General features: G+C 40.1%; 1 protein-coding gene across 5 annotated transcripts in view; it reads left to right on the forward strand.

The window, feature by feature from the left end:
• The window catches only part of lrp1bb (low density lipoprotein receptor-related protein 1Bb), a 326595-nt gene that overhangs the window by 246459 nt on the left and 53424 nt on the right, over positions 1 to 26712 (forward strand). For all 5 annotated transcript variants that reach the window (XM_034218589.1, XM_034218591.1, XM_034218593.1 and 2 more), the window contains 16 exons: positions 625 to 829; positions 3236 to 3428; positions 6183 to 6308; positions 7274 to 7402; positions 7511 to 7630; positions 8409 to 8522; positions 8942 to 9091; positions 9308 to 9430; positions 14428 to 14547; positions 15873 to 16001; positions 16422 to 16544; positions 18351 to 18491; positions 18701 to 18888; positions 20681 to 20864; positions 20955 to 21040; positions 24339 to 24461. In XM_034218589.1, the coding sequence (XP_034074480.1) occupies positions 625 to 829; positions 3236 to 3428; positions 6183 to 6308; positions 7274 to 7402; positions 7511 to 7630; positions 8409 to 8522; positions 8942 to 9091; positions 9308 to 9430; positions 14428 to 14547; positions 15873 to 16001; positions 16422 to 16544; positions 18351 to 18491; positions 18701 to 18888; positions 20681 to 20864; positions 20955 to 21040; positions 24339 to 24461 (2254 nt within the window). The remainder of the gene's footprint in view (positions 1 to 624; positions 830 to 3235; positions 3429 to 6182; positions 6309 to 7273; positions 7403 to 7510; positions 7631 to 8408; positions 8523 to 8941; positions 9092 to 9307; positions 9431 to 14427; positions 14548 to 15872; positions 16002 to 16421; positions 16545 to 18350; positions 18492 to 18700; positions 18889 to 20680; positions 20865 to 20954; positions 21041 to 24338; positions 24462 to 26712) is intronic.

Consider the following 26712-nt stretch of genomic DNA (forward strand, 5'->3'; position numbering starts at 1 on the left):
CTATTTGTCTGTGGTTTATCTGTATAGCTGTACATTTAATACATTCACCATCCATACCAAGAACCAAGATAGAGATCTTTCATTTATTTACTCCTTTCCTCTATCTGTGTTGTTTGTATTCTTAGATGTCCTCACAGGGGGGGATTACGAATATATGACCTCTATCTCACAACGTGTGATGCTCATCAGTTTAATCAAATTGCAGCTTAGTTATTGGTGATGAGCTCCTTCGGGGCGAAAAAGGGGGAGCCGTGGACAGGAAGCCCGTGGAAGTCTTAGCAACATGTTGATAACTCACAGACAAAAATGCTTAAACCTCCCGCAATTTGCTACAGTGGAGAAGCTTTTTTTCTGTTCATTAGGGTTTGTTTTGCCGGCATAGCAGAGAGTCTCCTGATTGACATGTTGCTATAGTAGCGCTTGCAAAAACCAGCATCCCTGCTCCCTGATTCAATTTTAGACTACACATAATTGAATTGTAGTTCTTGCTCCGGTGGTAAACATTCGTAAATGGGAAGATGTGCTCTTTGGAGAGAATGGATGATATCTTCACATTACGATCAAGCCACTTGTTATAGCTAAATTACTAAAGACGATAAAATAAACGTTTCTTCCACATTTTAGCCTGATGTTTTGGACCAACTGGAACGAGCAGAGGCCCAGCATCATGAGGTCCACCTTAGCAGGCAAAAACATGAGGATTATCGTCAGTTCGGACATCCTGACGCCCAACGGACTGACCATTGACCACAAAGCGGAGAAGCTCTACTTCTCAGATGGAAGCCTTGGCAAAATTGAGAGATGTGACTTTGATGGCACCAGCAGATATGTGAGTATTAAAAAAATGCCCCCCTGAGTAAAATACATTATTGCAGTTGCCTAATCCTGTCTATTTAATTGTCTACGGCAAAAGTCATTAACTTAGACATTTCAATTGTTTTACATGAAAACACCCCAGTGACTCGCTAATTAGAATATTTTATGTTCATTCATCTCTCTCAGTGATGAAGTTGTTCATTACAAAAAACGAATAAAGTGAAACAAGGATGTCAGATTGATATGCCCTTTTCCTCAACATTCTTCCATGTAATCTCCCATCCCTTTTGAGCTCCTGCAATATGATCCTCTACGCAGCGGATAGGATCTGAAAACCCTCTTGATGTTCTTTCTGATATTTCAGCTCTAAGGGTACAGATGGTTCCTTAATCACAAAAGTCTTTCCCTGCTAAACTAAAGAATCTCAGTGAGGGGAGTTCTCACTTTGCCTATGAAACGTTACATGCATAATTTATAAAATCCCAGCTGGATATATAAAAGATTATATATAAGTGGATGTATGAAAGATTACAGTACAAGATTGCCTTTTCTTGCAATACATTTCAGATTTTTCTTGACATGACCTCGGCAGCTCAGCACCTTGGCCCATCTCAATTAGTTACCCATATGTGTCCCGAGCCGGGTCAGAAGGCTCAGAGAGTCTTCACCTTTGGGTCCCCCACCTGCCCTCGCTGCGGATTAGACCTGCTAATGAAGGCTTTGCAGTGAGACCATTCAGGGTGCACACTCACCATTCCAATTAAAATGTGTAAATTAAACAGAGGTAGCTGTTAACTTGAGCGTATACCCAAAGAGCGTTTGTTTAACTCTTAAAGGGGCATTATTATGCACATTTTCAAGTCTCATATCTTAATGTTGTGCCTATTTATGATATGTTTAAATGCTTTAATGTTCAAAAAGCTCTTAATTTCTCTCATACTGCCTGTGTTACCGAAGTAAACAAAGGAGTCCAATGGAGTCTTTTCAGGCAGGGGGGAGGGGAGTATGTATTTAAGCCTTTGCAGACCATTTACATGCACACAAAACAATATACCACACTTCAGGAAAGCAAAATAGGGTCTCTTGAAGACAAGGCTTGGCTCCCTGTCAATTTACAATATTTTAAAACTTGCAATAGGCAATGTTGGAAATAAAAAACATTTGTTATGGCATTGTATTCCACCAATTCTGTATGTAGTCATATGAATGTAGACTTGGATGGCGTTGAAGTGTCCTCGAGGGCCCAGCTACCCCCGCTCTCTGCAGCAGTGCCATTACATGCCGACAGTGTCGTTGGCCCACTCCCCCGTGCCATTTTGTTAATGACGGCAGTGCTTCACAAAGGGCAGCGGAGTGCATAATAAGGGAAGATGTCAGCATGTTTGGCCTGGGGAAATATACCCTTTTTACCAGGAATTTGGCGAATATAACTTGAGTGTGTGGGAATGGTAAGTGTCATTTGAGTGAGCAATGTGTTGTCATGTATCTCTCTTCAGGTCATCGGTTTGTAGTCTGTCAACATGGTTAAGGAAGAACCTTGTTTCAACATTATCGAAAAGTGAAGGACTGATAAGGACGTACAGAATTTGTTCACATTTATCTGAAACACAACTTCCGAGAGTGTAATATGTTACTGGCTGTAATCTTAATGTCTCCCAAATCTAATTTCCCATCAATATGTTGCATTCGACCCCATCTGGCGTTCTACACTCCCCCCCCTCCTTTTCCACACTACGCCTCTTTTCCTGTCTCTCACTTGCCTGATGGCCAGTTGTTGCTTCCACATGCTGGGTTCCTTTAATCAACACCTGTCCTATTAATCCCAGTATGGCACAGGGCTAATGTGATGCTGCTTACAAGCCTGTCCCACTAATGGCTAAGACTACATATCTGCTGGCAGCCATGATCCCCCCCCCCACAAGCCTGGAGAGTCCCACAAGGAGCCATCTGATGGATGCATGCCTTCCTGCCAATGACACTGTCATTTACTCCCTCAACATCTGGGTTAAGCAGTCATGTGGGCGGCGCGTGTGATGTGTTGATTAATGAGTCAAAACATTTATTCCTAGGGTTTCACTCAACATTCTGATGATGCCTTCTCCAGACAGTTTTTAGAAAGAGTAATGTATTTGTAGATGCAAGTATTGAAATGTATAAATGCACATGTGATCATCTATTCTGGCATTTAGAATCACATATATTGTTAAATGTGCTAAGTTCATTGCTATGAATGGCATTTAACAGCACAAGCCTCAAAGAGGACATATTATGCTCATTGTATGGCTCATATTTGTGTTTTGTGCCTCTACTGTAACATATTTACATGCTACAGGAAATGGAAAACACAGAAAAAGGGCTACTCTAAAGGTGAAAGGCATGATATTTTTTAACATGAAGATGTTTCCCTATATTATTTTAGGTCATAGTTAAATCGGGAGCGGGAAACTTCTACGGGCTCGCCATCTATGCAGATTTCATCTACTGGTCGGATTGGGCCCGCAGGTCCGTGCTGCGATCAAACAAGTACACGGGCGCGGACACCAAGGTGCTTCGAGCGGACATACCTCATCAACCAATGGGAATTATAGCAGTGGCCAGGGACACAAACAACTGTGAGTATTTGAACAGCTGGAGATGAGCTCTGCTTGATGACCATTGGATGCAATGTTGTGTCTGCAAATATTTGTGTATTCTGTGTGGGCAGGTGCGTGGGCGATGATGTGTGTTTATGGCCAGAAGTTTACACATGAGCATTTTCATTGTGTAAAAAGTGTAGTTAAGGACAACAGAACTAAATAAATACACTGCTGTATTTACGATGGACTTAACAAAATGAGGATATTGAGGCATGTATACAGTATCCTCCCCTAGCTTGGCAATTGTTGTTGCTTCAATGCTCTGGGAACTAATAAAGCCAGGTTTGTTCTTGCTATTCGAGGCCAATACCAATATGACTCAAAGTATAATATCTTTATTCACTGCAACGTACTCTTATCTCTTACTTCATCAACCTGTACATGGTGGCCTTCCAAAAAAAAAACGTTTTTTGGAAATATTTCAGTAGTTTTTTTATATTTATTGTTAATATTTATAACAGGAAATGCATTGAAACAGGATATTTAATCTATCAAATCTATAAAAAAGTAGAACTATGTTTATTTTTTAAGGAACAGTAAACTGATACACCCTAATGTACACATTTAAAAAAGCTAAGAACAAATGAACAAGAATAATAAGAAAATACAACACTAAAAGTCAAATATTCAACACAGTTATAACCCTGTATATCTTATCAGCTAGCTAGTGTCAGTGTTTGCTAATAATATCTGATTAATAAGCTCTAAAAAAGGCAAAGGGTATGATAAATGAATGATAAATAAAGGTGTTCTTATTAAGAATCGCTAGAATAGTAAGTTTCAGAGGTAATTAATAAAAACAAGTAGCCTATGTTATTAAGGGAGTCTCTTAAGGGTCGTATACAGTTTTATTTCCAAGTAGGACAAACGAAGGTGTGCTTAAGTGTGTCCCAGTGGTTGGGCCGGGACGCCGAGAGGTTCCTTGTTTATCTCTTCATGGAACATAATCACATCCTTTGACCTGCGTGGGCACAGCTGCAGGTCGACAGCATAATGTCCACTGACCAACAATGGTTGATTTGATAACCAGTGTATCCTTTCTTCAGGTCTTTTATTGTTAACCTCTTATTGGATTTTCTTCGCAATGAATATCCTTTATTTAAATATTCATACAAATGGTTTACCTGGGCGTCAGAACACAGTCATCATGGCTGGAGGGCAGGTAATAACAGAAGGGACACACATGTCTCTTAACACTTAATACTATATGTCTTGTTGCTAAGCTTCTTTTCTACCTTTTCTCCTTCGCATTTTCTTCCAGGGGTTATGTCTGCAGTTTGGTCATGCGGTTTAGTGCAATACATGATTCCCACAGAGCTTCACACAGCGCTCAAGGCAGAGAAAGAAAAAATAAGGCTGCATTTTGTATACTTGTGCTACCTGTCAGCGAGGATATAGGTATCCTTTAACAATGGAACAGCTCTTTGAATTCACATGTTGACCACTGCTCATCCTTTTAAATGAAACAAATTGTAAGTGTTGCATTTCCCCATAATTAAATAAAAAAACACATGTCATATAAATATTAGTTTTTTTCTGGATTACTTGTGAATACATTTTTCCTGATGTTATCAGATAATATCGATAATGCCATGCCATAGCACATCAAGATGTTTCTGTCTTTGCTGTAATTTAATTTTACAGGAGGAAATCTATATTGGCTTTCGCCTCGATTAGCAGTAATGATCAGGTTTAGTGTTAGGCACTCAGATTCAAAAAGCAAGAGCTCCTGTATAGATTTACCAAACACAAATCATTTGTCAACTTCAAATGGAATTTATTTGGAAAATCACTGACGAATATTGTAGTAGAAAAGGAAGGCTCGGGAAAAAAACCTCCATGAGTGTATTGAATAGCGCTGCACAATTAATCACATTTATATTGAAATCGCAATATGGACTAGTGCAATATTCAAATCACAGGAAGCACAATACTGTTAAAGGCTAAATATGTAAAAAAATACCTTTTTGAATTAAGTATTCTGAAACTGCAGAGATATCATGGAACAAATACAATTGTACAGACTTCAAAGAGCCTTAATTATGCATATTCATGGTTCATGTTTGTATTTTGTCCCTCTACAGTGACACTAATGTTCGAAAAGTGCTTTATTTTTCTCATACTGCCAGCACCTCTTTTCACCCTCTGTCTGAAACCAGAGTGCAGTCTGCTCTGATTGGTTAGCTGGCCGGCTCTGTTGTGATTGGTCAACCTAATAGAGATGTACCGCCCCTTAGCGCTAGCAAATAAATGTGCGAGTGTTACATTGTGATGTCACTATGTTACAGAAGTAAACAAAGGAATCCAAAGTTGGTGTTTCAGCCATGGGGGGGGGGATGTGTGTGGCAGAGACACTTTGGGATTTTTGCCTTTGCAGACCATTTACATGCACAAAAACCTATATCACACACTACAGGAAAGGGACAACCCCAAAGAGCATAACAGGGTAAGTTTGATACAGATGCCATCAAACAGTAACATCATAATCAGGTAATATATCGTTCAATGATAGTGGGAATTAAGATTAAGGAATGATCGATCCCTCCAATATCATGAATCACATTGTAACAGTCAAAATAATCCCAATTAGTATTATTTTTCAAACTGTGCAGCCCATGAATTGAACACCTCAGACCTTCACAGACCTAAAAGAAAGAGCGTGTCCCAGGGGGAATTATTTCTTTCACTGCTTCTCGCCGCTTAATCGCTTCTGTTTGATTGTTATTGAAGGTGAGCTGTCCCCGTGTCGACACATGAACGGAGGCTGCGGCGACCTTTGTCTCCTGACCCCGTATGGGAGGGTCAACTGCACTTGCCGCGGAGAACGTGTGCTCTTGGACGACAACCGATGCGTGTGTAAGTCATGAGGAGCCTTAGATCTAATTAAACCACAAGTGCTAACCCTCGGGACATTGTCGGCACCACATATCGATTGAAAGGACGCTCTTTATGAAAACATTGAAATGCATGGTTTAACCTGGATTATGTCCACACTTGAGTTAGGCTCTTATTTGTGCTGTTTACATGAACCTTTGATGTATTTGAATTGATTCCTTTAAGCATAAACACACAGAAAGGCAGGATTGTTTTCTTTCTCTTCGACTAAGCAAGTCTGTTTGTAACGATTCCAATAATCATAGTCGATACTGCTCGGGGAAATAAGGCTATATCATTTGGGACTTTATGTTTATGCCAGATAAAACATATTTGAAAGCATGGGGTGTTACACTTACCTGCTGAAAGTCACACAACTGAATTATTCCAATGGTGTCTGGCTCTCTAATTTGACAGATTGCAGGTTGAATTTGAAATGCAATGTGAGGATAGACCATAAGGTGGGAGGAGCTGTTCAAACGATGGAGGTTTGGCCAGACTAAACATGGCAAGTGACTCAGGGAATAATCTGGATGGGCGCCTGGATGTCACGCCAGAGGACGACAAGCTTTTTACACCACACCCCATTTCGTTTCATTACTGGAGCAAGAAAACGTTTAATTTAAAAACATTTAAAGCAGAGAAGAGACAGAGATTGGTCCGTGAATTAATTTATTGTCAAATGTCACCGAGTAAAACGTCGTCATTTCTTATTAAATCATTGCCCTGAATCAAATAACAGTTAGCTGCTAACTGCGCATGTCACAGCCAGACTTCCCTCAAGTTGAAGAACAGTTTAAGGGTAATTGGGTTATTGAATGACATTTACAAATGTTGACCCTACACTACAGTACACAGTGCCTCTGAACTCACATACTTTTACAACGTTTTCCCAATATGCGCAGACAACTTTGAGATTTTGACAGCCTCATTGTCTTCTCCTGCAGCAGAAAATTCCTCTTGCAACATCCACACTGAATTTGAGTGTGGAAATGGCGAGTGCATAGACTACCAGCTAACGTGTGACGGAGTAGCCCATTGCAAGGATAAATCAGATGAGAAGATGCAGTACTGTGGTAAGAAACACCTGGATGAATTGTCTTAGAAATAATTACTTGTGGATTGATTTTGGAGCGCTTAAAAGGAGGATGGTTTAACTTTCAAATGAATTTCACTGTGTCCAGACAACAGGAGTTGCCGGAAGGGTTTCAGACCTTGCTACAACCAACGGTGTGTGGCCAACAGTCGCTTCTGTGACAGGATCGATGACTGTGGAGATAACTCGGATGAAGCTTTCTGTAGCAGTGAGTCGCAACTGTTTGATCTGCGGCTCAATCTGTCCCGTTTCAATCCCGTCCTGCCTCCGAGGCCAAGATCCGGCGACACTAATGCTCATATTAATACGCCACGCTAGGCCACATGCTGAGCTAAGCCTTCACCGTCTAATGAGCCCCAAGATCAGAGTGCACAGATTCAAAGTAGCTCACAAGCCTCCCCAACATGTGAAGCTGCCTGGACAATTTGTTGCGACTGATTTAGTTTTTTAACCTTGGATGTTGAAATAATCCAGTAAAAGTTGCTCATTCCCCTGCTGTAATTGGACTAAATGTTATCAAGGTCTAGCTACCAAGCTGATTGAGCCCACAAGGAGATATAAGTGTTTTCATAATTAATGCACACTTTCCAACTATGGTATGCCAGGAGTTTATCTTCTGCCTTGCATTTGCTATTTAATGGGACACCACCAATAACTTTTTCCATTCCTATTAGGGAAATGTAATTATAGTAGCATGTATGTTATATACTGATTATGTGTTGCAGGCTGGGGAAATGAGCGGAACCATTGTTCAGTACTTGGTAAATTAATAACAAACCAAGATGCCCATCTCGCATATTATGGGTCATTTGCTCTTGCACCGCACTCAGGGGGTGATAGCACTATGCCAGTGCTTATAGCAGAGAGATTTCTTCTTATCTGCCAGGACAGGAAGCCTTATTTAAACCTCCCCCAGAAAGTATTGTTTTGAGCCGTACCTGTATCTGCCTCCGATTGCTTTTTGAAATGCTAATTCTCTCTCCCAGATGTCACATGCGGATCAACGGAATCATCGTGCAAGGATGGGAGCTGTGTACCCAGCTCAGCCTGGTGTAACCAGGTCATCGACTGTGCCGACGCCTCGGATGAAAAAAGCTGCAGTGAGTCCTTCACCTTGTGATTTGCAATTGCAGTATCGCTCAAATAAATATGCAGAAAACTGAGGTGTAGCAGATCACAGGAATCTGGTTACTTACTGTATGTCTGCCCGGGTCTCGTTTTATTGATCTTTTTCTAAATGTATGCGCCAAATGAAACATCGATGCCTCAACTGCTGATCCGCCATCATACTTATTTTATCAAGAGAAGTTAAAAAAAGACATCCACTCAGATCCAGTTAAAATGAGGCTTATTGTAATTAGAAACATAACTATTGATAAAAGATAACTATTTATTTACTTATCTGTTTATCTATTCATATATTTGTTGTATTGACTTTTGTCTAAACACTCACCCTTTGACTCTTCAATTCCTTCCATGGTGACGAGACAGTAATTGTGGCGCTGTGTTTTGTATTCAGACCACACTGACTGCTCTCACTTCTACAAGCTGGGGGTGACGGAAAAGGATTTCATCGGCTGCAACTCCACCTCCCTGTGCATCCATCCGACATGGATCTGTGACGGTGCCAACGACTGTGGGGACTATGCTGATGAGACCAACTGTCAGGGTGAGAAACCTACGCAAACACACACAGACATAGACAGACACTCTGAGACAGACTATGGATGACAGCTTCAATTAGAAAAGACTTAAGACTGATCTCATTTTTTGGAGATGATAATGACAGTGGGATGAGAGATTCAGAGAGAGCTCAGGAAGATATAATGACCTCAAACATTGCTTTATTTTAAGAGGACTGACTTGTTTGTGTTGTTTGTCCCAGTTTCCCATGGGCAGAAGTGTCAGGAGGGCCACTTTGCTTGTCCAAGTGGGAACTGCATCTCCAGCGTTTGGCTGTGCGACGGCCAAAAAGACTGCGAGGACGGAGCAGATGAATTCCAGTGTGGTAAACCGACTAATCTTACCTCTTAATGAAATAACTTTACAGTAAATTGAAAATATATGTTGTTTTCTCAAAAAACAAAATTGGTATTTGCTTGATTCAGACAACACTAATAAGAAGTGGAAGGATATGTATCTTCCATTATCGAAGCTACTTGTTCATTCAAATGGTGAATAGTAATATCTTAGGCAAACCCTTGACTTTTGATTTGACACCACTAGCAAGTCAACATTTGCTTGTGCAGTGAACAATCTCAATGTTGTGCAGACAGGACTTTTCTCTAGTCCAACAATTAGATATTTTTGTATGGTTAGGAGGAAAATATCTCCTACTATCAGATGGATTGGCAAACAATCGGGTTCAAACTATCATGTTACCCACGAAATCCCTTCACATCCTTCCAATATTTAGACCAAATCCGATCAATAACCTGTGTGACATTATCACCAGCCTCTGTTTTGTGTTAGCACAACTGCAAGGACGTGGTGGATACATTCTAGTGTGGTAAACCAACTAATCTTACCTCTCAATATAAGTGCTTCTTCACAATACATTTCTCTTCCCTTTGTTTCGCTCCCCCTTATTGTGTGTTTGAGATTTCTCAAGTGGGTGTAGCTGCTTGTTTGAAAGTCTAATTCTAGCCCTGAATTCATAATGACGCTGTTAAGAACGCATGTTTTCTTCCTCTCCTCTCTTACAATGAATAACAATATATAGCCTTTTCAGTGTAACAATTCATTAATGAGGCATCAGTCATTGAAACGGTTATAATGAAGATGGGAAATGCTGTTCTATAGAGTGCCACAGTGAAGCGTCCTAAAACCCTGCGCATGGGTTCCTTCGACAAAAAAGCAATGCAATTTCTCCATACTTTTATCATTTTCTAATCATAAATCTATCGATCATAAATCTATCGATTAGATTTATGATTAGAAAATTATAAACCTAGGGTAGACAATACATGTGGATATTATCCGACTGAACAAAACGTGATCCGTCTCTTAAATGTGTGTCAACCACAGACCTTATTTCGAGCTATTTTCCAAAATCCTATGGAAAAATTGCATTGCTTTTTTGTCGAAGTAACCCATGCGCAGCTTACTTCCGGGTTTTAGGATGCGTCACTGTGGCACTCTATAGAAAGCATGGGACATATGAAAGGATTACCACAATGCCACTCCTTTACTTCCTGTACCAGAGGCAGCCAAAGCGTTAATACCTATGCTTTGATCCGTGCTAAGGTATGCAGAGACAAAGTCAAGAGCGTTCCAATTAAACAAGGAGACCATAATTAAGTCATGGTATGGATAATTTGCCCTCCAACCGATAGGTCTCACGTGCACAACCGTTCACATGTCATTGCTTTTGGCAGCAAATCTAAATGGACTGGGTGCTTTAATGTAGGTGCTGAGAGTAGCTGTTGGGCTTTATCACTGTCACACATATGCACAAGGTAATTACATCTGATGGATAAGTCCACACACACAGTGTCAACACACTCACTTCAGCCTATGGCGTCATCTAGGCCATGCTTTAGTTAGAGTGTAAGAAGTCAGGAAGCAGTCGGCAGTTAGTGCTGTCATATGTGTACAGAACTGGAGGAATATTGCATTTCCTATCTTTGTGAGGTAAGAGAGATGTAACTATTGCAATTTGCAATTATTGACAGTAGATATACCCCTTCTAGACACTCGCACACAAACACAATGACATATTTTGTTACATCCCTTTCAACTTTTCAACCTTTTTTAGTAGCTCTATAGCTCACTTTGTTGTTAGGTCTGCAAACAAATGTCCCAATGAGGGGAAGGTTGTGGGTTTTTGAATTCAGGAACGATTTAGAGCATATAGATGGCCACAAATAAGTAATGTTTACTCTCTTTGGTCCACTACTTTACCCGGACTGAAATAACTTAAACACTAGTCAAGGGATTGAGATCAAATTGTGTTCATTCATGGTACACAGAGGATACACCCTAATGACTTTAATGATCCATTGACGTTTCATCCAGCAGAACCATCACGCTGATATTAATAGTTTTTACTATAACATTTCTCCGCAGCTATTCAATGGATTGCTATTTATTTCTTAAAGATATCCATGGTGCCCAAAGGATGCAGCGGTTCCCAACCTATGGGCCACGGCCCCCTAGTGGTCCGCGAAGGCATTGCAAGTGGGCCGCCAAATTATTATTATGAATTTGTTTGTACAGGCTAAAGACACAAACATGGACATAACATATAGAATATGACATTCCCATCTCAGACAAAAACAAAACAAAAACCGAAGAAATAAAGATACAGTCAGTAGGATCACTTCAACATTTCACAAACAAAAATAGGTTGACAACCAAATACCACCAAAAACACAACATGTATTGTTCCTTTAATCCCACTCTTCATTAGAGCTACTTATTTCCCATTTCATGGCGTGTTCAGCCACCCTTTGATTTTTTGTGGCAATAATTATTTTCAAAAGAAATGTTTTAATATACTCTTCAAACACCTTAAATTAAGATTACTCCTTGATTGACTTTTAAAATTATGTATTTTAGCCAGAAGAATAGTTGTATTTATTGACTGTGTGCGGTCTTCATTTAAAAGCCCAAATAAAATATGAAAGGGTGTAAATGTAAGTTCAACATTTGCCGCCAAATAATTTGACAAACATTATGATTTGTGTGGAAACATTTTCATTATTAAGAATGTTTTTTATTTTAACCTCTTTTCCTTTTTCTTTCTTGATCCTCCTTAGCAACGGTCATTACAGTCCTTGCGGTCTCTACTGGATTTACAACGTGTCACATGTTCTGAATTGAATCTTATTTAGCCTCCGTATTGTTTATGGTTGAATGTGGGCCGCAAAAATATTTTTGATTCTTAAGTGGGCCCTGAGTTGAAAAAGGTTGGGAACCGCTGCTATCTAATATCTTGGGTGAACCCTTGACCTTTCATATAGCACCAGTAGGTCAAACATAATACTTGCAGAGAAATATATCCACTTGATAGATATTGGATTGGTACAACACTCCGTACAGAGCTTCAGGGTTCATAGGCAACGTATCCTCTTGAATGTAATAATCCCATTATTTGTCATTCTTGTTTTGCAGTCAAAACTATTATGGGATTGATTGCCAGAAAATGTGGTTCATAAAATCTTGTTCACGTCAGTACCCTGTCAGATTTGTACCCACTTACCTGTGTGACATCACCATCAGCCTCAGCTGTGCTAAGTATTAATTGCTAACAAGCACATGTTAGCATGCTACCACACGGAACTAAGATAGGGACAACATGTGTAAAATATCACACCTGCCAAATATAGGCATGTTAACATTATCATTATGAGCATGTTAGCGTGCTGACATTAACATTTAGCTTGAGAGACCGCTATACTTTAGTACAGCCTCACAGAGCTGTTAGTATGTCGTGTTTATGTATGATTCATTTAGCCTTCAAGCCATCCAGACTCTGGTAGTTGGAGGCCAATAAGGGACTTATTTCAAGAAGAATAACAAAATATGACCATAGATCTTTGAAGTCTTTGCCTTTGAGTTTTGGGCAGAGAAGTTACAGATCTCTCTCTTGACTGCTTCCTGTATAATGAACCAGCACATTTGTTCACATTCCACTTGCAACATATGCTTGCAGCACAGTGCAACACAGTACAGTGCAATCCGGTTCTCATATTTAACGCTCTTCAAGTTATCTGATTTATTGAGTAAATTGGCCATGAATGTTGTTAGAGAGATGCATAATAACACATGAACAGCTTTCCCATTCCTTTATCTTAAAATGTCATTTGTGCCCGTGTGAAATGATAACATCCCATGCTTCAAATGCGCTTATATCAGAGCCGATATGAATTTCGGATATGATTCTTTGAGAAGTTCTGAATAGCTTTTTCAGGCAAAATAGACAATATTCCCATTCCTCTGGGTTAATTACCATATAAAACGCTCCAGCCACCGATTATCTGATTGCGACGGCAAAGTGGTTTGAGGAAAATGTCATTACATTTCAGAAAGAATTCGAAATTCCTCATGTGATTAGATGAAACAGTCATTTGTCACTCCACAACAGATAACGCGCTTTTCTTCTCAGTGAAAAACTATTGAAAATGAGACATGAAAGTCTCTCTTTGATACATGTAATGTGCTACAGACCTGGTTTTTTTTAGACACTTGAAGCAGCTGTCGAAGCAGCTGATTAAAGTGCAAATTCCGTCTTCATAATCATGCTTTTCCAGATTTAGCCATTTAATGTTTATCTTATCCTTATCTCGCAACACCGTATCAAAGCACGTAGAAAGCTGGTGGGATTTACAAAGTCCGAAAGGAAGGAAAGCAACGCAGTGAGAGAGACTCCCCGTACCTACCCCCCACCCTCAGTTTTCCTTGAACTGGTGTGACCTGAAGCACACATTACCCCTTCCTTCCCTCCATATCTCTTCAAAGCTCCTGCCGTCTTTGCTAGGCCTTACATCTGAGAGACAGAGACCAGAGCAACGGCTTCCCAGGGAGAGTGGGTGGCTCAGTGAAACAAACTCAGTGCGGATTATGAATAAATCCATATTTCACACAATGGCTTTAGCACGTTGAACAGCCGAGTTGACACCCAACTGTTTCTTGTCACCCCCAGCAGCGTAGTTTATTTTCAATTTACAATAAGAGAACAAAATAATGAATACTTGCTTTGTTATTGATACAATATTTAATATAGACTCTGTTTTGTGTTCAGTTGATGTTTTAATTTCCCCGGGTAGACAGAAACCAGGAGCTTTAATCAAAATGTCTTCTGTGAAACAAACAGTGTTTGTCGTGGCAGCTCATGTTTGCTGCGAAGTAGAACAAAAGTAAAAGAAGCAAGCCATGGAGCAAATAGAAGCCAATTGTTGTGTCACGATTTAAAAAACCCTAGGTATATCACCTTTGCTGTTGTTTCCTCCTTATTTTGTTTGATTTATAGCATTGAAATGTCTTTCCCTCTGCCCTCTGCAGACTCGTCATGCTTGTGGAACCAGTTCGCCTGCTCGAAGAACAAATGCATAGCTAAACAATGGCTATGTGATGGCGAGAACGACTGTGAGGATGGCCTGGACGAGAGCGTGCAGATCTGCGGTAAGTGTCCCTTTCAGATGTTTTGAGGAGTCTGCTGTGGGTGTAAAAGGTCACATGCGCTGCACACCTCCATGTGTTCACCGTAACGGAGCTTGAAAACAAATGGACCGAATTGAAACAATCTTAATGAGACACCAAATTAGTCCGCAGGTCTTTCTAATGATTCAAGTAGGCACTGAGGCAAATAGATTTCTCATCACCGAGACCCGAGGGGCACAGCTTTTTTATTTCAATGGGCAAATGAGATGTGTACGTAATGAATTCTGAAATAAAATAAAAGCAATCCAACCACAATAAAGCGACAAACATTGCTGTGAACATTTGTTGCGTGATTGGATTGTGATGGGATGTGGAGGAAATATGAATGCAATTGCCCAAAGGTTTCATGGTACAACAAAAATAAGACTAATTGAACTTCTGTATCTACCTTTATATCTCAGTGCAGCTATGTTTTTCTTTTTTAATCTCTAATGTAAAAGCTCAGTATTGCTGACTTACAGAATACAAGCGAAACATTGATTTGTAAAACGGCACAATCATTATTTGTTAGCATGCACAAGGGGAACTGCACCTCTTTTCCCCCTCTCTCTGAAACCAGAGCCCGGTCTGCTCTGATTGGTTAGCGTGCCGGCTCTGTTGGGATTTGTCAACTGCTCAGAGATTTCCCACCCCTTAGCCTATCACATACAATGTGTCAGAGTGCTAACCAATAGAAGTGTGAGAGTTGCATAGCGACAGGGAGGCTGTGGGTAAGTGTGCTGATCTTCGGATCAGGGGAGCACTGGTTCACTCCCCACTACAGTCAGCATGCCGTTGTGTCCTTGGGCAAGACACTTTTCCCAAAATTGCTCCTGTGGGGATTGCCCACAGTATTGACAAGTCATGTGATGTCACTATGTAAGGGATGTAAACAAAGGAGTGGAGGGAGGAGTGTGTTGGAGAGAAAATCCCAACTGGAGGGAACTTTGGGATTTGTGCAGACCATTTACAAAAGCCGATATAACAAACTACAGGAAAGGGAAATCACCACATTTTATATTGATGCCTATACTTTTACCTGAGTACAAATGGAATGCAGGACTTTTATTTTTAACAGAATATTTTAACACTGTAGTTTTGCTACTTTTACTTTAGTAATACATATGAGTACTGCTCGCATGAGGGTTGAAAAACTGCTGTGATCTATTGGCGTTACAGATACATGTTAAGTTACTATCCTAACAAGTACAAATTAATATACTTTATTTAAGTATACCTTGTACATATTTGTCTCTGTATTGCGTTTGACCTATTGTGTTGGGCATGTGGTCTTGTTTTCCTCTCAGGCTTAGTGACATGTGCTCCTGGGCTGTTCAGCTGCCCCGGGTCATACGCCTGTGTTCCAAAACGCTGGCTCTGTGATGGTGAAAGGGACTGCCCCGACGGGAGCGATGAGCTGTCTGCAGCTGGCTGCGGTAAACTCTAAACTCTGGTTTTACATATTGATATCCTCTCTGCAGCAACAACAAATATAATGTTATCCCAGATTTCCCATAAAAAAGCTAATTGTTGCTTGGTTTCATTTGTGTAGAACTTAATATCTAACTGTGAAAAACTGAAAAAACACAGACTGTACTGTAAATGATTTTGCATATTTTTATACCAAGCAAGAAAATAAAACAACTTTAGTTTAAGGAAATAGCACAAAGGAAGTTCTTTGGTCCTGAACCATTCAAACGTAATTGTTCATCAATAGTGGAGGAACAATTTCAATCACAGAAGCATAGGGCTCACGAAAGTTGACATTTTACACACAAAGGAAGCCTACCATGTTCAGAAGAAAACATGTTTATCTGTTGATTAGCCTCTTGAAACCATTTATTTTCATGCATTAGCACCCAACAACACATGTGATGACAGCTCGTTTCGCTGCCGCAACAAAGCGTGCATCCCCCAACGATTCGTCTGCGACCACGATGACGACTGTGGAGATGGGTCTGATGAGTCAGTGGAATGTGGTTCGTATAGTTATGTTGCTCTGTTGCTTGTAATATACACCAATGGTATATGAATATGTCTTTATTCAAAAAAAGTCGCACTAGATAGTTTCCTAACCTAGAAATGGTAGACAATCTTTTCAATGGTTTGAACTCTGCACATTTGCACAGTCTTCCTCAAGAAAATGGGTTCTCTGTGGTAGGAGACAGTTATTAAATGGAATGAAAAGACTAAGTGAATAAGGGTCAAATAGACCATGTGAGTGAAGCCCAGATAAAATCTGGTTCAAATATGTGGCACGATTGTGTTACATGAAGTCCCTGACTTTGATTTAGAGCTGCAGTATAACTCAGTGGTTAGAGCTGGCGGCCCATGTGTCTGCCACCACATATGCAGGTTTGATTCCAGATTTGGGAACATTTCAGTGCAATAGGCGCATTCACACCGCAGTACTTTTCTCACAAAGGTTCATGAGAACTTAGTTCATGAGAACTCTTTTGTCGCGTTCACACCAAAAAGAGCCGGTACTAAAATTAGGTCATGAGAACCTTTTCACCCCCTTTTCCGTCCCTGCTAGAGAGCAGGGACTTTCGTGGGAGAAAAAGGTTCCTATGTCTGATTGGCTGGGCGGATTGCAAACCACGCCCCGTAAAACTCCCAAAAAGTTTTGTGAAGCCGCCATTTTATTATCCTTGCATTAGCATTATTAGCATTAGCCCAGCGCAGAAACGCAGAGAGACTAACTTATGGCAACACAAAATAAAAAATGGGAGCGGTGGAGATGAGGAGGTGTCGGCGTTCTGGCGATTTACTCGGAAGCCAGTCCCCAACTCCGGGGACTTCCGGCCGGGGACTTTGGGCGGCAGTATACGCCGTGAAGTGGTTTGCGGCCTGCCAGTAAACCCAAAGCAGAAGAAGAAGAAGTGACGTCAGCGGCTTCATTTGCCTAATCCACCCCCAGGGATTTATTCCGGTGTGAACGCGATCTGTACTTAGTTCACGAGAACTAAAGAGTTCTCATGAACTAAGTTCTCATGAACCTTTGTGGGAAAAGTACTGCGGTGTGAATGCGCCTATTGTTATCCCCTTCCCACCTCTTGGTCTCTAATAAAGGCACTCCCCAGCCCAAAAGGAAATAAATGAATGTGAATTCATTGTGCATGGGTTTGATAACAAACATTACAGGAAGTCAGGAAATCACATTATAATGCAAAATAATTATTGGTCGAAACTGTTTTTTATTCCATTATTGCATTCCCCGTACCTTTGCCAGTTATTGATGCAAATATATGAGATGACGAAACATTGATTGAAAGGATGGAGTGATTATCTGTATATATAATATCTTATTCAAAGACATGCTCAAACGAGGTGCTCTAAAGCTAGATTATTGTAGAACAGGCCATTTGTTTCTGGACTGGTCTTAGTTTCTCCTATTTGATATATCGTTTTCATTTTATTATGATATTATTATTCAAAAAATGATACCCAGATTTTTATTTGGGTATATACAACTTTTGGTGTCTGAACTAGAGGGCATTCTCTGCCAGAGAACTGATCTGTGAATGCTTGGGCTGATGAAACATGTATACTTTAATTGAAATACTGTCCGATGCAGCTGTGCACACCATTACACCTCCAAATGGCTTGATGTATTAATCAGCAATTATTTAACAATATATATACTCTATGAGAGTGCTTCATTGAAATATGAACAATGGCAGTGAAAAGGCTTATTTTCACTATGTGCACTTAATTCTGTTCCACCTGAAGCTGTGTCAGACCCAGTGTAACTTGATGAAATACGTCTGTCTTTCTTCCTTCAGCCTACCGCTCCTGTGGATCAGAAGAGTTTCGCTGCGGGGACGGCCGCTGTCTCCTCAGCTCTCAGTGGGAGTGTGACGGCTACGCAGACTGTCCCGACCACTCTGACGAACTGCCTCTGAACCTCAAATGTCTGGCCGCAGGTAAGACTGCTGCTTGGCTTGCTTCTGGAATCCCTTCATCAGTGTCACCAGCAGTATTGCTCGCCCAGCAAACTGGCGGGGACATGTGGCGGATACAAAAGGCACTAGAACCGGGAGAGCTATCTTGAAAATGTCAAAAACATTACCCAAACTTTGATGATAAATTACAGGGCGTCGTGCCAGTGACAGTCATATCTTGCTCTTTTCAGGAAGCTTGTGCAACGGCTCCTTCTACATGTGCTCCAATGGACGCTGCATCTCCGAGGGAAACCTCTGTGATGGCAGAGATGATTGTGGAGATCGGTCGGATGAGAGAAACTGTAATGTTAACGAATGCTTGAACCGTCGAATCAGTGGGTGCACTCAGGACTGCCAAGATCTTCCTGTGGGATATAAGGTAAATGACCAGTGGACTAGTCACGCTTCAGTTGCTCCAAAGTACATTCCTCCTCTGAATGACTTGCTGGCTACAGCCTTATTCCTCCAGTAAAAGCTGAAAATTCAACCATTTTCCGAACAAGCTATGAGCTTGTCACTGTGGTTTGGTGCAAAAGCAAACTGCCTTCCAAATGCAAACTCTGTGACCCCACTGTGTTAAATTGTAGACATGAATCCCAGCTTTTATGTGGCCTACTTCCCACATTGCGACTTGCAACATAATATTCAGATATAAAGAAAATGACTACAGTGGCACATTTGATATCATACTGACCTAGAGTTCTAAGCTATATCATCATTAGTAGGTGGGCATTGATGATGTGTTAGTGATAATAAATCAAGCCTTACTTTGCACATAATTGATGAGATGAAAATGGTTCGGAGCATATATAGGTTAAGCTTGTTGCTTTTTGAATAACCTTGAATGCTGTAAGGAGAGTCTGATGATATGCCAACTTTTTTCTGTGCCTCCTCATGGTGCCAGGCAATTGTGCCGTGCCTGGCATTGGTGGCACGTGATGATAGGATTTGATCCAGGTCAAGGCCACGTCCACTGGAGAACTCCATTGGCTGCACTTTTATCGTCCTGCAGCAGTTTATATCTTTGTCTCTGTATTACCCCTCTCTTACTCCTCCATGAGACGGTGCTCACTGCATCGGAAAACTGGTGGAAATCATGTCAGGGACAGAGTCGTACAGGGAGCACATCAATGCAGACCCTTAGCTCATCCATTGGTGGCCTGAACAGGAAGATCAGCAGAAAGGCCCTCAAGGTTATAACTGTGGATAAGAAAGGGATTTGCTCTGGGTCCATAGCAGCTGATACAAGCACTTTGAGTTATTTGAGGGGGGGCCTGGTAACTGAAGTGCGATTGGATTTGTTGAGCCACGGTACAGTATGTATCACAGTTTTGATGTCATGTTCGGATGCGAGGGTTTAAGACATTTGTCAGTGCTGACCTGCATTCCTTTGAGGCAAAGATACTGGAGTCTGAAATAAATTGTCTGTTGTTAAACATTGATCTAAAATGACTGTAAAACCACAGCATGAATAGGTGCACTGCTTGAATAGCATAGCTACAATAACGCTTGTATAAAGAGACAACTCAAATGGTTTGTTTCATAATCCTTTTTTTAAAAGAGAGAAAGAAGGCTCTTGTCTTCCATTTCCGAAATTCATGATCAAGTCTCACTTACAAATTACCCTAACCCCAACCTAACCCCAGCAGGAGCTCTTCATAACTCAGGATCTAAGGGTCCAATTAACTGGACATCTTGGTGTATAGGATGGTTTTGGGCCACTCTGAACATGCCAGTCTTGGTCCCGAGTTGCTACAACCTTCCCTTAACGAGATATCATAAGTTGTAACACTTTTCAGAATATTTTAGAATGGGGGGCCACTGGCAGCTATATCAAAGGAAACAGATATAATTGTCAAATGTCCTACACTTAAGCAGTAAGAGTAGACTATGATGGACACACACTTTTATGGCTGTACAATTTAGCGTTCTGGAGTTATATGCAGATGCTCCCTTATGTTACTATATGGGGAGCTAATGACAGCTAGATAAAATTAATTAGCTATAGGCGCCACTCGGCACACTTAAGAGAAGGGAGGAGAAAAACATATACACCAATTTCCATGACTCTAGCATTCACTATTCAGGAGTTATATGAGGATGGTCGCTTCTTTCTGGTTTTAACCCCTAACCCCTAACCCTAGCATTTGTTCTGTTTTATATGTCATCAGTGTAAATGCTGGCCTGGTTTCCACCTGAAGGATGATGGGAAGACGTGTGTGGATGTTGACGAATGCTCCACTACCCTTCCTTGTAGCCAGCGCTGCATCAACACTTACGGCTCTTACAAATGCCTGTGTGTGGATGGCTACGAAGCATTGGACCGAAACCCCAATACATGCAAGGCTCTGACAGGTCAGTCTTTTTCATCTCTACACTTGCATAATTCCAGTGAGGTACTGCAAGTCCCATTGGTTCTCTAACACTACATGTTCCTCATTTCAGCTGAAGAGCCTTTTCTCATTATGGCGGACCACCATGAGATCAGGAAGCTGAGCGTGGATGGCTCAAATTACACTATCTTGAAACAGGTAAGCGCTTTCTGCATCACCGCCATAGTGCCTGTAGTGAAATTGAACACAGGATAGACAATGATTGTTCGCCATTATCAGATTGACATACTGCTTAGAGAGGCATCAACAGATTGATATTGGAATTACCATCTTGTCCTCTTTATGTTTTTTCATTTCGAAACTACCACTACCAGTGTCAGATATATATATATATATATATATTCAAACACACATTTTAGTGACAGTGTAAATATGTTTACCTCCTACATGTCAGTGTGAAGACACAGTACCTTTGCAGAGGGCATCGAAAGATATCGCAAGTGTGACCTTATTGAATAGCTAAAGCAATGTTTTGTTTTAGAAATGGTGGACAACAAATGTTGGGGAAGACACTGATGCTGCTGTAAAATGTCCTAGGAATAATAATAATAATATACCATAGAAAAACTAAACATTTTCATTAAATCGGTGTGTTCTAGTCTATGTACCCTCTGGAGTTTCCTTTCCTTAATCTGAGGAAGCATATGAACATATTGAATCTTGAAGATATACCCTTTTTACTGAAAATAATGCCTTTACTCAAACAATACATTTAGCTTTACTCTGTAAAATGAAATGAAATCATATTTTCTTTATATAGCCCAATATCACAATACACATGTCTCAGGGGGCTTTACAGATCAACAAACACAAATGACAATGAAAAATTCATTTCAAGAATGTAATAAAATTACAAGATGGGATATAAACTAATAAAATAAAGTTTAAAAAAAATCTATTAAATAAAATATGACATACAAATAAAATAAAAATTGAAATAAGGATAAGGACCCATAAGGATGTTGTAGGCAAGCCTGAAACCAGCTCTAACTATAGGCCTTATTAAAAAGGAAGTACTTTAACCTACTCTTAAATGTGGAAATGTTGTCTGCCTCCCTATTGTAAACTGGTAAAAATTGTAGAAAAAAAAAAAAGAATCTGTTTATACATGTAGGTGGTTAAAACCCTCAACCTCAAGGAGCTATTTCCCGAACCCCCTGATTGTCTGAGAGTAGAATCACTCGATAGAGGACCCTGTGGAAAAGCTATTTCAATCATTCCTAGGTGTCATCGCAGCTGCTCATGGCGATGCTTGAATCTGACTGTTGATTATCACAAATGGTTGGCTGTGATTTACTGTAAATCAGCCTTGGGGTATCCTGTAGTCTCCTCTCACAGTCGAATTAACCTCCTGACTCCATGTACTCTAGTGTCTGTATCGGAGTTCTCATCAGCCACAACTCACTTTAATCACTGCGTGTTAGCGTTAATAGAAGCTAGAGAGGGAAATATGCAGATGGCTTTACTAAGTGGTGGTGGATACTTTACTGACCTCATATCACTTTACCACACCATTAGAACCCCCTGTTCAGATGATATGTTCATGATATTAGTTATGTTTTATGTATTGCTTTGGCTGTAAGCATGAATGTGACTTCCCACCACAATCAATGGCAATAATCCCTCCTCCACTTTTTTTTAAACACATTTGGTGTGTTTGATTTAGTTGTCTTACTTTGTATTATTGGTTTGCTTTGGTTAATTAGTTGGATTACCTACATATCTATACATTGTTGCCTATGTTGGCTGTTGGATGTCTGAAGTCATTACCCATTTATTAGTTTCATTTGGCCGTAGTAATTGTATACTCGCAACACTAGCAGAAACGGGGAAAAATCTCACACAAGTGAGTTGCTAGGTGATTGAATATATTGTTGGCCGCTTGTGGTTTCACTGTGAATTTCGGTAACAACACACAGTTTGTTTGTAGTTGATAGATAGATAGGTGTATTCCAGCAAAAATAAGGGTTTGTGGGCCATGGATGGATGGATGGATGGATAGATAGATAGATGTTATAGTATTCATACAATTAAAATCACATCCATTTTCAGAATCTGTTATCTCAAGACTGTTAACATGTTCTAGTTTGTTGGTCCGTATAGTTTCTTCCTGCAAAATGAATAGGAAGGGAAAGATACACTGATAAAAGGGGCATGCAGGTTCTATCTCTTGATGTTTGGAGAGAAAATGGAAGTCCCCGTGGACCCTTTCCCACCTGTCTGTGAGGTTGTTGATGATCTGATGAAGATGTCTCATTTCGCCTGTCAGATTATCGGACACCTTTTGTCTGCACCCATGGTGAGAGAGAGCAGGGTGGGGGCACTTGTTTGGTGAGCAGCTCCATCTGACTGACAGTGGGGTCATGTGAGCATGACAGAGAAGGGAAGTACCTCACTATCCTGCTTTGATAGGACTTCACCTTCCACGAGAACTGGAGGCTTCACTGGCTCTTCAAGTGCTCTGTATTGCTGAAAGCCTTGCAACCTATGGGGAACCCACCTGAATCAATAGTGCTTCTGAAGTAAATAACACAACACAAACAGAAATTGTGGAAGTTGGGCTTGTTTTGATATGTTTCTCATCATGTTAGCATATCCACCTTTTAGGAATTTCAAATATTTTATTAATTTGTACCTCCATGGATTGGTTTTGTATTGAATTGCATTTGAAAGAGAAATAATGAGCGTTCACACATCACCAGTTTCAATCCTCATTCAGGATGTGAAGAGGAACTGTTAAGTGAAGGTTATCTGTTCTTAGAACACACATCAGTGTTCTGTACATGTAAAATTGATGAAAATGAAGGAAGATAATTGCCTTGATACATAAAGATTTGCTTTGTGCGTTCAACCACATAGCAGTAAACACTTGTATTGATTAAAAAAGGAGCATATCTGTTAGACACAAGTACGGATCATGAACTGGGCTGCAGCTGTTAAAGTCAATCCATTTATAACAGATTTTAGGTTTTGTATATTACAAGCATTTGCTCCTAAAATTCATCATAAATCATAAATCGTCTTTCAGTAAGGAATTATTCCATAGACTATATTGTTCACCTTTTTGCCAATGAAAAGTATCTTTATAGTTGGTTCACCCTCATAGGGAACTCACATTCAGGTTATTTATTTATACCCATAGGTACATTTGGTTTGCAGTTGAAAGACAAGGTATCCACGTTTCAAAACAACACAGACAACAGGAACATTTTTAAGAAACTACTCTATGCTCCATCACATTAAAAAAACACTAGAAGAATCATGAACAATCAATACAATAAATAGTCAATGCTTCCACCGCATCTGTGTGACCCTGCTGCAAGTTGCTCATCTACGAGATGGCTGCTGGAACATTATCGTATTGTTACTAGTGTCATTGAATGAAAATTCTCATTTTTATATGTATTGTGCTTTCTCTCTTCTTTGTGTCCCTCAGGGCCTCAACAACGTCATCCACATAGACTTCGACTACAAGAAGGAATTCATCTATTGGGTGGACTCAACTAGGCCAAGTGGTCGGAAAATCAACAGAATGCGCCTCAATGGGAGTGACCTGAAGGTACCACGGGGTTTAGTTGCTCTGACTGCATGCCATATGGTGCCTTGTGCCATTTTACCCTATATTCATTGGCTGTACTTTGCTTGTTTGTCACAATTATTGTACCTTTCCTTGCTCTCACCAGTTTTCTGCAAATGTATTTGAATTATTAACATGCATTGTAAAGATGAGTCATCTGTTTAAGTATGGAAAACCATATGTTAAATGGCTCATTATCACTGCTTAGCTGAAGACGGGCGCCCTTTATCCTTTTATACAGTCATCATAATGAATTTGTTCTGTGGGCAGCCAACGGCCTGTTAGCTTAACAACAATGAATGTGCGCCAATGATAATAGGAATATCATCAATGGCTTTTGGGTGAATATAATAAGCATAATGGTACAATCGCGCTCTGTGGTGTAATTTCCAAGGTTTGGTCAGGGTCATGGGATCGGAGCCCAGACACAGGGGACTCTGGGAGATCACCTGCTGGGCCCCTGTCCCACATCTCATTAGCATTGGTGTGTTGGGGGTATTAAGCTCATTCAGCTCAATTGCTTCCACAGTCTGGGTTTGAGCCACTGCCACAGCTTAGCACGAGGACAAACTGCCTGAGACACAGATCGGGGAGCTTCTCACATCGGGGTAATTAAAAGAGCCACTGATATCCACTGCTGTGTGTATAGGATTGCCATGATAGAGACACATATTTGGTACCAGAGTGTAGGTCTGAGTCTTTTTTCTATGCCAAGATAGGAGTTTCATTGGACCAAGACGGATATTAATTGAATTCAATGGCTTAATTAAAACTATGTCGTTAAATTATAGATGTTATCCTTTTTTGTGTTTATTTCTACTCTTTTTATCTTGTCTTGCACTGCGCCTTTTGGGGTGAAGGATTTTAGAAGTTAAACTTCAGTGATGTCACAGAAGGTATTTTGCATTTGATAGCGGAAGGAACACAATCACTGGGTCATTAATGATTGTTTTTAATTACATTACATTGCATTTAGCTGACGCTTTTATCCAAAGCGACTTACAATAAGTGCGTTCGACCAACAAAATACAAACTTGAAGAAAACAGAATCATATAAGTACATCAGGTTTCATAGAGCTAAAACATTTCAAGTGCTACTCAACTGGCTTTAGATAAGCCAGTCCTTTATTAGTATATAAGTGCTTTGTTAATAGTTCTATCGCTCGAAGTGGAGTCGAAAGAGATGAGTTTTCAGTCTCATTATATGGACAAATATGCTTTCATGTTTTTAAAAGCAAGTAAAACATTTCACAAAAATGCTTTTTCTTTGTGTTAAAAACACTTTACATTGATGAAATAATATAACAAAAATTATTCAGAAGTTCAATTATTGATTGAACTTCTCTGTTTTAAATGTTACTTTGAAATGAAAAAAACTACTTTCAAGATCAAAACATAAAGACCAAATTAATCTGGAGTGTGATCGGTGAGTCACATCCAAATGCTGACGTTGGTCTCACGTTAACCTTCAGTGCCACATAAAACAATCTCTTTGATCAATAGTGCAATATTACGGATAAAGAAGAAGAACTTTATGCAAGAATCAACTCATTTTTTCACAAGGAGGCAGTTGTGATTGAAAATACTTCACAAAGCGTCCCTTTAGTGACTGTTTTAAGTTCAGTCATGTCCCAATTACCGCTTCGGGGACAGCCAGGTCTTTTGCCAAGACTATATATTCTCTCGCAAATGATGACAGAAAGGGCCTCAAAGCACACCGTGTTCCTTAATGACAGATTGCATGGTTGCTGGCATTTTTTTTCTTTTTTTGTAAAAAGGGAGTTTTAATGATGTTAGCTTTATCTGCCAGCTGGCACAATGATTGTTTATTCTGAACAACTGCTTTTTCATACTTCACAGGCTAGACTGTCCTGGGGATATTGATAACGTTCCCAGACAGTTCCTAGATTTTATTTACATCAGTTAAATACTTTCACTTACATTTGAACTTAATCTCTCGGTGAGATTAGCGCAGTGAGATGATATTTTTTTTCTAATGATTGTCTCTCTGCTGCTTTCCCTCATAGCTGATTTAATGATATAATTAGCATTTACATTGTTAAGAAATACTCATGCAAAGAGTACTTCTTTCCACATTTTCTTGCATTTCTGCAATATACAGTTCTACACTACCATTTATTTATTTACAACCAGTGTTGGGACTAACGCGTTGGCAGTAATTAGTACGCTAACGCATTACTTTTTCAATTCAGTAACGCAGTTACCGTTACTA

The sequence above is a fragment of the Gymnodraco acuticeps genome, unplaced genomic scaffold (genome assembly GCF_902827175.1).
Source record: "Gymnodraco acuticeps unplaced genomic scaffold, fGymAcu1.1, whole genome shotgun sequence".
NCBI classification, from domain to species: domain Eukaryota; kingdom Metazoa; phylum Chordata; class Actinopteri; order Perciformes; family Bathydraconidae; genus Gymnodraco; species Gymnodraco acuticeps.